This window comes from Micrasema longulum, unplaced genomic scaffold, assembly GCF_059751315.1.
Source record: "Micrasema longulum isolate JH-2025_06_02 unplaced genomic scaffold, ASM5975131v1 h1tg000002l, whole genome shotgun sequence".
Lineage (NCBI taxonomy): Eukaryota > Metazoa > Arthropoda > Insecta > Trichoptera > Brachycentridae > Micrasema > Micrasema longulum.
In genome coordinates, this window is record NW_028277211.1 from 413,688 (window position 1) to 428,577 (window position 14,890).

General features: G+C 32.0%; 1 protein-coding gene across 9 annotated transcripts in view; it reads left to right on the top strand.

Annotated features, from left to right (window-relative positions):
* The window catches only part of LOC148285813 (T-box transcription factor TBX2-like), a 189,477-nt gene that overhangs the window by 62,133 nt on the left and 112,454 nt on the right, over positions 1 to 14,890 (top strand). For 2 of the 9 annotated variants that reach the window (XM_088238309.1, XM_088224674.1), the window contains exons 2-3: positions 9,012 to 9,125; positions 12,094 to 12,256. In XM_088238309.1, the coding sequence (XP_088094435.1) occupies positions 9,012 to 9,125; positions 12,094 to 12,256 (277 nt within the window). Of the gene's footprint in view, positions 1 to 8,514; positions 8,629 to 9,011; positions 9,126 to 12,093; positions 12,257 to 14,890 lie in introns of those variants that run through there. The other 7 variants (XM_088243476.1, XM_088226931.1, XM_088242708.1 and 4 more) reach the window with 5 other exon arrangements.

Consider the following 14,890-nt stretch of genomic DNA (forward strand, 5'->3'; position numbering starts at 1 on the left):
TCTTTTATGTATATATGTATGTGTATGCCTGTGTGTATGTATGTGTATATATTTATATAAATTTTATTTGCATACATGTAGTTTATTACACTTTGAGACATAAGTCCCAACTCCATGAGACTAAAGGTCCCGTGTTTAGATGGGACCAGCGATTTGTTGACACAGACACATGAGTATATCACCACAAATATTGGATCAGAAACACAAAACATAATTCAAAAACCCTACAAATGGCACATCAATATGGTAAACAGTAAACTCAAACATTCGAAAAATGTACATAATTATGTGTAAATATCAACAATATATGAGTATACTATTAAATTTATATTTTATTTGTCTGTTCTTTCTTTTAACTTGTAAATTATTATGTATTTAAATGTAATTGCCTAGCTTGGAACGGGGTATGTACCCTTATTAGCCTGGCAAAGTGTACAAAAAAATATATATCTAACATGATAATTGGTATACATTAAATTTAAAAAAATACAAAATAAATATAAAAAATTACCATTGTTCATATAATTGCAATATATTATGATCGCGAGGAAGAATGACAATATCCCGCTGTAGTCATATAACTATTCGCTAAATTCTCAATGTAAGCAACGAATTTAAATTAAATTAAAATCTCCGTTTACTAAAACGAAATTCCAACAAATAACTTAATTATTGTAAAAAACATTGTCTGCTGAATTATCGGTCATATAATAAATATTTCAAATCATTTTAAATGACGACTTCATTGAATTTATGATTCATTGTTTTTTTAATTAATTGAGTTCTTAGTATAGATTACAGCAGCAATTTTATGTTACGATTTATCTTTTTAATAGTCTAGAAAGTAATACAAACCGGTAGCAAAAAGCTGATTTGAAATATACTTGTACAACAATTTATTAACGTTTTGCAATTATTGTTAGTTTATTGATTACATGTTGTAGATTTGTAGAGTTGAATCGGGTTGTGGTCCCGTGGTTAGTGTCTCGGAGTCACGGATCAAAGATCCGTGGTTCGAATCCCGCTCTACCCCAACTTGGTTCCCATTTTCTAATAGTGAGTTATTTACAACTCGTTGAAAATGGCCCTCTAAATTAAATATTTGCGTAAATTATTAGAACGCAAATATTTCTTTTTAAAAAAAAAAAAAAAAAAGATTTGATATTATTATTGTTATTATTTGATACGTAACACCAGAGATGCAATTAGATTTTTTCGAAAGACGTTTGCACGTTTCTAATACAAGTAAGGTTTCTTAGATTTACAATTCTCATTTTAATTTATGGTCCGGTCATATTGTGATATTATTAATGCATTAACATTAGTATTTATACATACTTTGCGTAATAATTGTTTTTGAAACAAAGTCAAAATATTGATCTTTTTTGCGAACCAATGTTTAGTTTTACTAATTTCTGTAGTAGCCAACAAGCGCTTTCGCCTAATTAGGCATCTTGAAGAAGCCGACCAGTCTTAAAGACGCCTATTTAAACGAAAATGCTCGTTAATTAATAAAAAATAGTAAAGCTACAAAGGGGTTTGTTGAGTTCTTAGTATCTAAAAAAAAAATCTGATCCTGTCTAAAAAAATAACAAAATCCGTTCAGTTTTGAGGTGCGGAAAACGGGACAACGAAACGTCGATTTCGTCTAGTCCAACTGAAGGTCTGACATACAGTTGTCTTTTTCGCAAAGTATCGGGGAGGCATTTGCGAGACAGTGACAGCAAAACAATGTTCGAATACCTATTTATCGAAATTACCTGTCCTTACAATTTATGTAAACCGAAACTCAAAAATATAATGTAAATGTACATATCTACTTTGGACTAAACACAATAATTGATATAAAAGTTTAGATTGTGTTCATTTAATCTATATACGAGTATATACTCAAATCTAGCGATAGCAAAGCATTGCGCATAGCAAAATTCATTTCTTATACATCCAAGCAACATAGTTCCATGCAGCAGGCAAAAACATAAGGCAACATAAGACAAGCAACAATAATAAGTATTAAAAACAACTAGTACAAGATTCAGCTCACTGTTTTGAATACATTAACAGGAATTGCAAAGTATCCCAATAATAGGATGTGATCCTTTAGCAGGAAACGCTTCAGTAAATTATCAGACAAATAATAACGTGTTATTCGTTAACGACCCCCGGTGTATGTACGAGTAGTTTGCTGTTTCTCGTGTGATTCGTGATAACAAACGAGTACGAGCTTCCACGATGTCTAGCAATAAGAAACTGGTAATCACATGCTTCACACCTCGTGGAAAAAGATAACAAAAAGTCATTTATTTTTATAGTCCACAGAATTTAATGACATTACGAAATCTAAATTATCGGATATTGTAATGAATAATGAATATTAGAATATTTTTTTATCGTTGCGAATAAATTTATTAAATTTTGGTGCAAATATAAATATGCACAATGGTTTTTAATAAATCATAAAATTCGTCTCATGGGTCGATGAAAGTTGTGATATGCATTTTTTATTTGTGCAAGTCTCTAGAAAACAATGGCCTCTCCCAATGTAATCGACTCCCCGGTGAACTTGGAAACAAAAATTCAAGAAAATCATTCATAAAAAAAGTTATTGACTTTTTGATGGTGATAGTTTTAAATATAGATTTCATAAATACTGTGTTTAATGTTTTAAATTATATTATACGAGTGGAACCAGGCGATACTTTGTTATTGCTAAATTTAAGTATACCGTAAACTCGTGTAAAGGATGAAATGAACACAATCGAAGTTTGATATCAATTATTATTGTATTTAGTTCAAATAAATATGTATATTGTATATACATAATTATTTTTGTGTTTCGGATTACATAAATTGTGAAGATGTGCTGTGACAGGGTGTTTCGATAAATCGGTATTTAAAAAATAGTTTTTCTGTGGTGCATACGATTTTCAAAAATGTATTTGACCACGGTTAATATTATTTTAGCATTACCGAAAATCCAGTAAAGAAAATTAAAGTTGTAGAAATTATAAGTAATTTAAGTACAATATATTTTTTTTGGGGTCTATGGAAAAACGAATTCTGTAAACATTCAAATAGAAACTTTTAGTACACAAAAATTGCATTCTCCTCGAATGCAGCCTTAGTGGGTCGATAAATAAAACATTCATGCTCCTGACTTTTTTTTACGGATCAGATTGAAGATTTTAAGAGCTATGAACACAGGGCAAAGCTCATTATTTTGAAAAAACCGCACGTAAATCGGTCCAGTAGTTATTTAGTCTATCGAGGTCACACATACGAACATTGCCTTTTGTTTACATAGATAGATTGTGTTTACTTGATATTTTGTATTGTTACAATTATTTTCGTACCTTTCCAAATGTGTTTTTTTTTTATTTTTGGGGAGTATAATAAATGAAACCTATGTACATGCATTACTTTTATTACATTTCATTAATAAATAAATAATAATAAATACAATAAAGTGTATTAAAACACGCACCTACAAAATGTACAGGTCTATCTGTACAACGAATATACCGAGGGTTAAAATGTAATAACATTAATACAGACGGTGTTCAGAGTTAACTTTATTATGCTCCACACAATATTTAATGTTGTAATTTGTGAATAATTTTAGTACGGAGTTTAATTAAAAATACTTACGAAACAGAGGTAAATACTGTTTTTAAATTAAAAATGTGTAAGTTAAAGTATTATGTGTGATACTGACCTCGGAGGGAATTACTATAACGCTATACTTACCGGTGCTTGTTCACCGCAGGGCTTATAATGTTTTGCATAAAAACATGCTCGCCAGGTATTTGTTGTGTCTAAATACGAGTAGTTGATTGAAGTTAGAGAATTGATTTTTTTAAATCACTAACCGTCTTTCTTTTGTGTTTTAAAAAAAATGTTTGAATAAACATTTATTTACAGTATTAATTTAATTAACAATTATTGAGGCATAAGTTTCAAATCCACGGGTACAAAGTCCAGTTCATTTGAGAGGTTAAATAAACCTTAACAACATAGCACAGCAAATATTTTACAAAACAAGCACATCATAAAATATAATAAGTGGCACAGGAATATAAAAAGAAAACACTTGATTTACATGAAACAAACTTAAATATTTTTGACATCATTTGGGAGTTTCCTACTCAAATCCTTCAGAGTCGACCATTTTAAGCGACGCACGACGGAGAAAAATATAATCAAAAACGCATTTTTCATACAGTTGAACTCTAAATATCCGAACTCCTACTATCCGAATCGCTGATTATCCAAATCGAATTCCCGAGTGTGACTACATGCTATTTCTCATTGTCAAGCTGATGCGCGACTTGGCTGTCCGAAAACGGATGATGACACTCAAACAGCTTCTTTGACCAAAATGTTCAGCAAGCAATGACTTTCATTATTACCACGGTCCGTACATACTGTACTACTGTACAGCACTTGTAACTGCGCTAAACATGTAAAAGTGTTGCCTTTTCATTTAATTTATTAAAAGCTCTTTTTCTTGAAAAATAGTTTTTTATACCATTTTCAACATTGGTTATTGAATCAAAATATACCCTTTTTTCGAAGAAAAACCAATTATCTGAATTTTTGGTCATGCGAATGAGGTTCAATCCCAATTGGTTCGGATAATAGGAGTTCTACTTTACATTATATTATATACTATGCGAATAAATATAAAAATCCTCATTTTGAAAATTAAAACAATATATAAAAAATAAATATAGCTATCAAAAACCGTGTTAAAATTTATAATTATAATTATTTCAATATAGATGGAAGAAAATTGAGAGATTAAAGATAGTATAAAAATAATAATGAAAGTAGATCTTTCACTTCCGCATATTTATGTTTAGTTTCTTTCACGTGTAGATGGAAGGAACTGTGCTCACCGAAACTAGCAGTGCTTCAAAATAAACTCAAGTTGTTCGAAAACAAAGTGCTTAATTTAATAAATTTTTCACTAAAGAAGCTTGAGAATTTACAGGGCGTATGACCTGTCATTGGCTGGTTTACATTGGGGGTACTGCCTTTATTTGACCATTCTTCAATTCATCCGTCTGTTATTTTTTGTAAAGTAAATTAGCTGAAACCTGATATGGGTAAAAATACATCAAATTCTTATTAATCATCCATCGCAAACGATTTTCATTCGGTTCATTTGACTAAACTTGTTTACTCACCAAATAAAAAAAAAAAGCATTATTACAGTGATTTTTAATATTAGATCTATTATAATTTTGAGTACACTTTCAATGTTAAAGGGAACCTATCGTTATTAATTTGTAGGTGGTGACGACTTTAGTTTCAGTTCTATAGTCTGTAAAGATTTAGGTTTCAGGTCCTTAATTACAATGAGATTAACAGAGTTATATTGTATCCTCAATTATCTGTAAAGTAAAATATAACTTTTGAACAAAATATGTATGTTTGAATTGAAGTAAGTATCTTTTCCTTAATGGTTTATGTTTTGCAGCCCCCGTGGTGTAATAGGCGAGACGCTTGCCCCACTCATGGGAAGTTCCGTTTTCGATTCCCTCTGAGGACACAAAAAATAAAAGTGATTTATTTCGAGCTTGGGAATTGTGTGCTGCAATTCACCACTGTAATTGCGCCTCGTGGCCTATTGCGATGCAGAAAAAAAATATACAGAAAATTTGATCTCATTTACAATTAGAGATAATTCTGTTTATTTCCAATTGCAGTACGGATCCAGAATCCAAACTGCTTTTATCAACCTATTTATTTTAACAGCGTAAACTTTTTTTACTCCCTGATTATCAGTCTTCTTTAATTAATGAAAAAAAGAAAATATCAAAATTCAAACAGAAGTTCAAGAAATATGGGTTAAATAACTTATCAATGAAATATATGTACACCGTTATTATTAGAGCACATTTAAGAATATGTTTAATCAATAAATAATTGCATAATTCATCTTTAAATGATTATTTTGTAGAATTCATCAATAACATTGCGTCTGGAATAGACCGGCTCCAGACCGTTCAGTTGTGATAGGTCGACGACAATAAATTTGTAAAGATTTAATTCAGTTATGGATTATTGTGCAACGCGAAGTGAACAAGCAATCGATTTACTAACACCAGCTTACATAATTCTGTATGGCTACGATAAATATAATACTTACACATTTGTAAGTGTTGCGAGTGTCACCTTACCCGTGAAACCTTACATGCCTTATTGACAGACCTGAATTTTAACTACATGTAAACACACTCGTGTATCCATTTAATATGCTTGCTTCATATCGATAATCTTTCATTAAAAAAACAAAAATGCATAACATATTTTTGAATAGAAACTCTATTAAAACTTATTCAATGCATATCTTTAAATTTGGATTTTTTTTTCAGAAACCTTTAAAGCACCTTTTAAGTTTTTTTTAAGGAATAGGTGAAAACACCTATAGGCAAATTATTTTAAGATTTAAAAAATATATGGAAAATTATAGTAAAATGCAAATTCTCCATTTATAAAATTAACTTTTGTTACGAGTTCAAAAATTTAATTCACTAATCCGGTTCTGTTTGATCGCGCAAGGTTTTCTAATAATAAAGTATTTCAAATGATTTTTTATTGCGATAATTTTTTTGAGAAAACATTTTGGAAAACTTCGTGCGTTTTCTTTTCTTTTTGTTCTCGAAATCACACTTTTCTAGAAATGAGATTTCGACAATTCATTGCTGTTTCGGCGTACCTATATAATATGTTATTGTTTTCCTTCGTGATGTATCGGACTTTATATTAACATTTTTATATGCGGCTTAAATATTTCCTTTAAGTTTTAAAACTGTACTGGGTTCGAATCGTGGTTATAGTAGAACAATAATGGATAACCGGTTTCGCACTGGTTATGCAAGTTATCCAATTTGTGTAAAGATGCCGCCGTGTGATTCAGCATTGTTAGTCAAACAAAAGATAGGATCGATAAAACAAATACAAAACACCACGTTCATTTTGTATAATGAGTTGAATCAGTTAATGATTTTATTAGATGATAATTCTTCAATATTCGAGGCGGATCTCAAGTCTGCTTTACAAACATGTCAAGCCTCGTAGGAAATATAATATCTGAATATATAAATTTATTTTATGGGGTCAGTTTTAAAAAAAACTTTGAAATATGAGAATATTTTATTAATTCAACCAAATATCTTTTTTAATAACTAGCACCTTCAAATTGTTTCAACGTAAACAAAAGTAGTCATTAGTGGTACTAATTACCTCACGGTATAATCACCGCTAAAATGTGTAAATGGCATTATTGCCGCTCATCCAATATCCAATCCCGACGCACAAAGCCAAATTTAATAAGAAAAAAAATAATTCATTATTATGGGTCATGGGTCATAGGTCATAGGTCAATACTTGTATGTATTTTGGTATACAAAACATATAGTCTTTCACTTCATGCGAACCCTTTTATAATATCTACACATAAACACGATCACGTTTTGATTTGTGTGCTGTGAATAATTGAAAAAAAGTACCAAAAACTGAAAACAATTAGGAATATAAGTACAAAATAACAAGAGTTTTATCAATTTATTTTTTAAACGGCTGATTATGCTGATTTTATTTCTATTCTACGCATATTGACAAAATATCTGTAGCTGGTTTAATCGATTACTTCTCCACATGTATTTTTTTAATAATGAATTTACCTGATACATACGTAACCTGGGTAGCAAAGCTTCATAATTAAATATATCATTCTTTTCAATGCCTATAATTATCACATTTAAGCATTTATGATCCAACGAATCGGAACATCAAAAAGACTATACAGAAGCCAAAGAAATGTTCCGTTCGTGAATAAAAACACATTTACGTATTTAATCGAGAAAATGATATCATTTGCATATATTTTCCATAGTTTCTCATCAATATTCATCGCGATTACAAACCGCAGATAAAATAATATACAGGTTTCTACCGTTTGTATATTTGACAAATATTTTGTAATTTGAGACAAATAATTAGTTAAGCGGAGAATTTCAGTTTTTTTATTACTTGAAATTGAATACACTTTTCGCGAAAAGGTGTTTGCATACGTATTATCACCTTTGGCGTAATTTTTTAAATGGCTACTTAACCTTTTAAACTTGTGTATTTTATTCATATTCTGTTCACGATTAATATCGGAGGTTCGATTCGTATTCAGACTCTGCCATTGCCCATGTATATTTTTTAACTTGAATACTTTTTCTCCCATTTCAGCTACATATCACTAGCAATAATTTTAAATATTGTGTACCATTTTTGTACTGCAACATACAAAATCAGATGATTGCTGAAATATAAGATGATAGTTAAATTTTGATGTTCTTAATGATTCTTTAAAATTATTTTAACCTTAGTGGTCAATTACATCAAAAGTATCTTAATTGTATATTAAATAATTTGCATTCATAACTTTTGGCTTATGCAAGAATGGCAAATTGATTTATTTAGGTTTGTGACGTGACCTGTGACGTCTGTTTCCAGGCAAATGTTTCCTCAGATGAAGTTCAGAGTATCCGGATTGGATGCTAAAGCCAAGTACATCCTTCTACTTGACATTGTCGCAGCCGATGACTACAGATACAAATTCCATAACAGGTACACTTGGATGATGATGGGACTAAGATACACCGCTTTGGGAACTTTTGTGTTGACGTTTTATGTTATGTTGTTACTTATTTTTGTTTAAATGCACCCGCCTTGTCATCACATGTGTTTGTCCCACAACCTAACTCACCATTGCCAGTCGCCAATGCTGAATGCCAAATTTAGACTCACACAAAGATTTTTACTAAATAGCGAAAAGAAAATTATGATTTCAAAAATATGTTTTAAATACATGAAAATGAGCGTGTGCTACCGGCTACCGGCAATGGAAGGAATTCCACCCCCGCTGCTCCCCGCCACCCCCGCCGGCTCCAGTAAAGCCAGTTTTACACAGTAGACCTCCCCGCTGACACATGATTGTCTGCTCGTTACAGGCGCATGTTTCCTGCCTACAAGGTGCGAGTTTCGGGACTCGATAAAAAAGCCAAATACATTTTGCTCATGGACATCGTGGCCGCTGACGATTGCCGATATAAATTTCACAACAGGTATAATAAAATTTTAGGCGATAATGCCCTTTTAAGCATTCCTGGTCTGTGGTACTGGGTTCCTTGGGCGTTTTTTTCTTTTTAAATGTATTTCCGACATCGGTCGCGATCTTGAAACTCTTTTACCGATCGTGTCACTCGGTGATTGAAATATACTCTTAAAGTTAATTTCGGCCAAGGGATTTTATAAAAATGTATGATAAATCGCGACAAAATAACACCACTTTAATGAAATTTCTTGTGTTTTGTCCTAATGTAGCTTTTAAAATAAGACTAACTTGTGTTTACAGCGATATTCATACATTTTTCTACAGATAGGTATCATCTTGGGTAGGCAAACATTTTAGACACATACTGGATAAATTATACATCTACTGTTAATACTTGATAATATGATCTCGGAGGTGTTTAGTCAAAGTTTCTAGACACAAATCGATAATCTTGAAAAATAACACCAGTAAAGATTCTCGTGTGATGTTCGAGAATTTGAGACCAATTTACTAAAGAACAAATACAGAATGATATAATCGAGGCAAGAAGCATGCGCCAATCTTCCAAAGAGATCTGCGTTCTTTTTTATTACTTTCATCTTTCAGCTAATTGGTTGTCTTTTGACATTGGTCGTTTGTATTTATACTGCTTTTATTATAATTTTTCACTTTTACACCACAACTAAGCATCACCTCACCATTTTTGCTTTCAATTATTATTTCAATTCGTGATATGTAGGTACTATTGATCACCACGTGGATCTCTTTGTTTTTTAATAATTGTTTTTTTAAATATTTATTTCTATGATTTATCACAGTATACGTTGTATTTGGTTCAAACAATTAACTTATTGTCTTTTTGTTAAAGTATTATTTCCAAAATAACGCTTCGCTTGCTCCTTACTGCATGACCCAGCTACACAGTATGTTTCAAAAATGTTTGTTTACGAGCGGTTTATTCGTGTTTACTAATACACTATTCATAAGGAGTTTTCAATTTTAATTACTTAAATAGAATATGCAGTTTTAGAAATTATTTTATAGCATATTAAACTCGTAACTCTAGTGAATATATTAAAATTACTTCGAAATTAAATCTAAGAAGGCTTAAGGCTATCTAAGAAGGCGTATCTTAACAAAACTTTTGGTTTAAAACACCAGAATGTCATCTAAGTCGTTGTTTAATCAAATAAAATAAAACCTGTTATATCTTAAATTTTTAAATAATTTTTGAATTAAATTATGTATAACCCTTTAAAATTTGAAACTTTAAATTAACCAGCGTACTAATAAAAAAACTGTGTATTGTATTTTGTATTTTAACCAGTTACTAGCGTTCAGTTTAAATTTAATTTGACAAATTAAGATGAAAAAACTTAGCAAATTATGTATCAAGTAGGTAGTATGTATGTAGGTATAAAAATTAATATAAACAATAAATGCCCCTTTTGAAATTATTCAATGATTCCAATTTGAATCTATATTTTTCTTTAACGACATTGAAAGAGATGTAAAATATTTTTTAAACTTGAAAATTTAAAGAAGTGTGAATAAAATCATAATTTTTGATATCAAACGCCTTTTATATTTAAAAAAATAGTAGATGAGCACAAAAACTTTATTTTTTTTCAAAATAGAACCTTCAACAGAGAAAATGTCATTTTTGGGGGAGAGAATGTGAAAAATTATGCAAATTTTTGCACCAAACGAACTGAGAAGGCGAAGTCTCGCTGTGTTAAATAAATACAAATAAAGTAATTGAGATTGACTGAATTACATTGAATTATTTTGGACTTATCGGGAATCGAATCCGCTATCCTCGTGTTGGGAAATTTTTACCCGTTACACTACGGGAGCGTTTAGAAAGCTTTGTAGAGACGCGCATTTAGATAATTCTATGCCGATATTGAAGAAATATAACACTGCAAATAGAGGAACAGAACAGTATGGTGAAGCTGTGTCTGGGTGGATAAAGAATTCAGTTTTGTGGGAAACAGAATTAGTATCCCGGACAAGAGTTTTTTTCACTCGAAAGTTAATCCCAGATAAAAACCCTGAAAAAGGAAATCGAGGGGAGCACGGTCCGCCTCTTAGTGTAGTGGTTGGCGTGTTCGCCTACCACGCTCGAGGTCCCGGTTCGATTCCCGGGAAGATCGACGCTTTTGTTTTCGAATGTGGTTTATCATTTTAGAATTTCATTGTCCCTGGAGTGGCACTTGAAGCTTAAGACTGATCACTTCACCTTCCTGTAACAGATAAACGAGATGTAATGCATTTTATTAAATAAAACAGTGCCCTATGCACCACCAGGTGCGTGTAAGGGTTTGATGATGATGATGAACCGATTTTAAAGAAATAATCTAAGCCCATTTCATTTCTCAAAAACAGTATTTCTCTGTTGAGGTTAAAAAAAGAATAAATCTAAAATGGATTTAAAAATTAAAAAAAAACCTAAGCCGACCGACAGGTTTTTAAATAAACCCTTGGAAATTGGTATTTTAGTATTTGAAAAAATGTAAACAATGTATGTTAAAAGAAATATTTGACTACACATAAGCATCAAAATATACAAAGAAAAAATATTTAATTAAATGTTACTTATTGATTGTGCAAAACCGCTTACTGACTTTTCTATGTCTTCCGGTTTTGAAACGTACTCATCACTTCACCAGGACACGAATTAAACTAGCATGCAAATCTCACTATACACCTTCACCATAGTAGTTGAAAGTATAGTGGGATTTGCGTATTCATTCGATTGATGCCCTGACGAAGTGATGGATTAATCTCAAAACCGGTAGGCATCGAAAAGTCGGTAAGTGGTTACATACAGTTATTTACTAAAATGTAATTAAATGTCCGACCACAAAGTTAATGCTTTAAATATTGATAATATATTTTTTAGTCAGAGTTTGGTTGACGAGAGAGTTTCTAATGGTGGTATCTTCTCGCCTGTGTTCCCGGTTGCGGTCCCGCAGCCGCTGGATGGTGGCCGGTAAGGCGGACCCGGAGATGCCCAAGCGGATGTACATCCACCCCGACTCCCCGTCCACGGGGGAGCAGTGGATGCAGAAGGTGGTCTCCTTCCACAAGCTCAAGCTGACCAACAACATCAGTGACAAGCACGGCTTTGTAAGTACTGTACGTTGTATCGCATTCTTTTATACCCTAACCAACATCCTTCCAGTAGTCAATTAATTAATAATACGCTCAAAGTACTACGTACTTGAATGTTTTGATTATGATTCATTAGATCAAAGTTTATCACTAACTATTTTTTTGATTGAATCGATATTATATATTTGAAGTCATTTTTGTGCAATTTTAAACCCGAAGATGAGTTTTCAGCTTTCGTTTTTATCCTTATTGGTAATCATATTTTCTGTCGGTGATTTCACGTGTGTCATTGTTGGTTAAATTTTCTATTATCATTTGATTTAACAATATTTTAGGAATGAAAATTGTAACACTATATTTAACTGGTTGCTCCACTGCAAGAAAGCTCAATTTTTTACCACTATTAACTATACAACTATAATTATGTAAAATCTTTTAAAAGTACTAACTAAGAACACTTATTTAAAGAGTTGCCATTAAAAAGGCGGATCACCTATTTTTCAGAGTAAAATTTACGAGAAAAGGGAATATTGCGTTTTTGGTTCATTTTTAACGTGGAATATTATTCCGAAATATTTTTCTTTGCAAACGGACAGGCGCGTCGCGTCGCACAATAAGCAATTTAGTAAAATATATAAATCCCTAATCCTTTGCATGCCTTAGTTGTAGTTTTGTTTATATATTCTATTTTGTCATTGTATTATGTTAAATACTAAAAATGTACCTATTTGTAAGGAATCAACACTAATGAAATAGTTTTCAAATGACCTACTATTATATTTCAAGGTTCTCGTAAAAAAAATATAAGATCCTCTAATAATATTAAAAGTCTCATGTAATGAAAAATTTTATGATCTCGTTGAATTTTATCGACGCCTTTGTAAATCCCGCAAAATTAATAAAAGATTTACAATTCTCGATAGAAATCGAAATAGAAAAAAACTGCGGTAGACTGACACTTTGAAAAAAGTTTAAGGACACTTTAGAACCGACTATTATAATAAATAAAGAGAATAATAAAATATCGATCTGTTTGATCTTGGGAGCTCCCCCGGTGAGGCGACTAGATACCGGGGACCGATGCGATGGAACGCCCGTCCTCGGACTCGCGTGACGCGGCACACAGCTGACGAAGTGCCCCTCGTAAAGAAGACAGTGGAGAATCCCGAAATGCGAATAGTGACCCAATCTTTATGGGCGTGTTTCTAGATTGATTTATTGGGGTTTTTTAATATCAAACACGAAGCTTAACCCACACAAGGTCAGCAAAAACAAAGAAACAAGACAGGTTGAATTTAGTTTCTTTATACCTGAAAATGTGTTGATAGATATGGAGAGATATCGCGTAGATACCCGTATAGTATTTTTGTATTTAGACCAGTTTTAAGGCGGTAGTTTTTGACAGCTACGGGAACAAGTTGTTATCTCTCCTTCTACGGGACCTAAATAAAGGGTGAACAGTTTTATCTGCCACTTATAAAGCTGCATTATTTTACAAACGTTTACGGTTTTTATTGAATGATTTTTTTTTAAATTAGGTACAAATAGAAAACAGTTAAGTGTTTAAATTTTTCAGACTGTATACGGAAAACCATAAGTTGACAAAACGATAAAGGTGTAAGATTAATATTCATCCAAGATTAACGGATTTTTTTTTTTTAAATGTTTGCTTTTTGTATTTATTTTTTAATTTTAGCATTGAAAAAATAGCATACTTTTAGTAGACCATACATTGTGAGAAAAAAAAATCTTCAACCATTTTCCTATAGAAAAATGTTACGAATAACTGTCCTACCCTTGCAAACTCTGTGCATCCCTCTCTCTTCAGCAGCCAATAAAATAAGAGAAGTAGGTACCGCGCGGCTGAGAAATGATATGCATTCTAGCATAATACATAATGCGTTTTGAACTCGTTCATGTCTTTACAAAAGAAAGTAGGGCGACCACAATACGCGGACAAAGGGCGGTGTACCTAAAAGGCTTTTGTCACTACCTGAAGCTAATAATCGCTTGTGGTCCTTACAAATGTCCCGGTATCCATTTAATCCACACACAACGAGCTCTTTACTTAATGGGGATCTGCGGAGACCCTTAAATTTAGAAAAATTGTTATGACGATGCCCAACGGAGAATAAGGAACTTAATCGAATTGATCAGATTTTAAGTGGCAGTTCTTTAGTAGGTAGGTACTTGTAATCCTAAAATAGTATTTTTATCAATAATGTTTCGAGTATGCCCAAATATTTATAATCAGGCTAGATTTCACTCCCTTGGGAGTGATCCTTGATTCAGATCAAAATTTATTGCATCAGAAATTGGAAACATTTTCGAGAAGAGGAAGATTGGACATTTCAGGTTTTATTAACTTTTCATTGGCTGGTTTTAGTGGCCAAACTGTTTGTAGGTTAATTATATAGTTCCGCGTCTGAAATAAAACCATACCCTACGAGTGTTTTCGACCAAATGGCTACTCTCGGGTAAAAGTTCTGAAAAGCGGGGTCAAGTGGGGATAAGTCCACCTTTTAGTGTAGCGGTTGGCGTGTACGCCTATCGTGTTTGAGGTCCCGGGTTCGCTTTTTAGAAAAAGAGTTGCGAAATATTGGTTTTAAATTTGGATCTACTTTGCAATATTTCATAGTGCCTGGAATAGAACCTGAA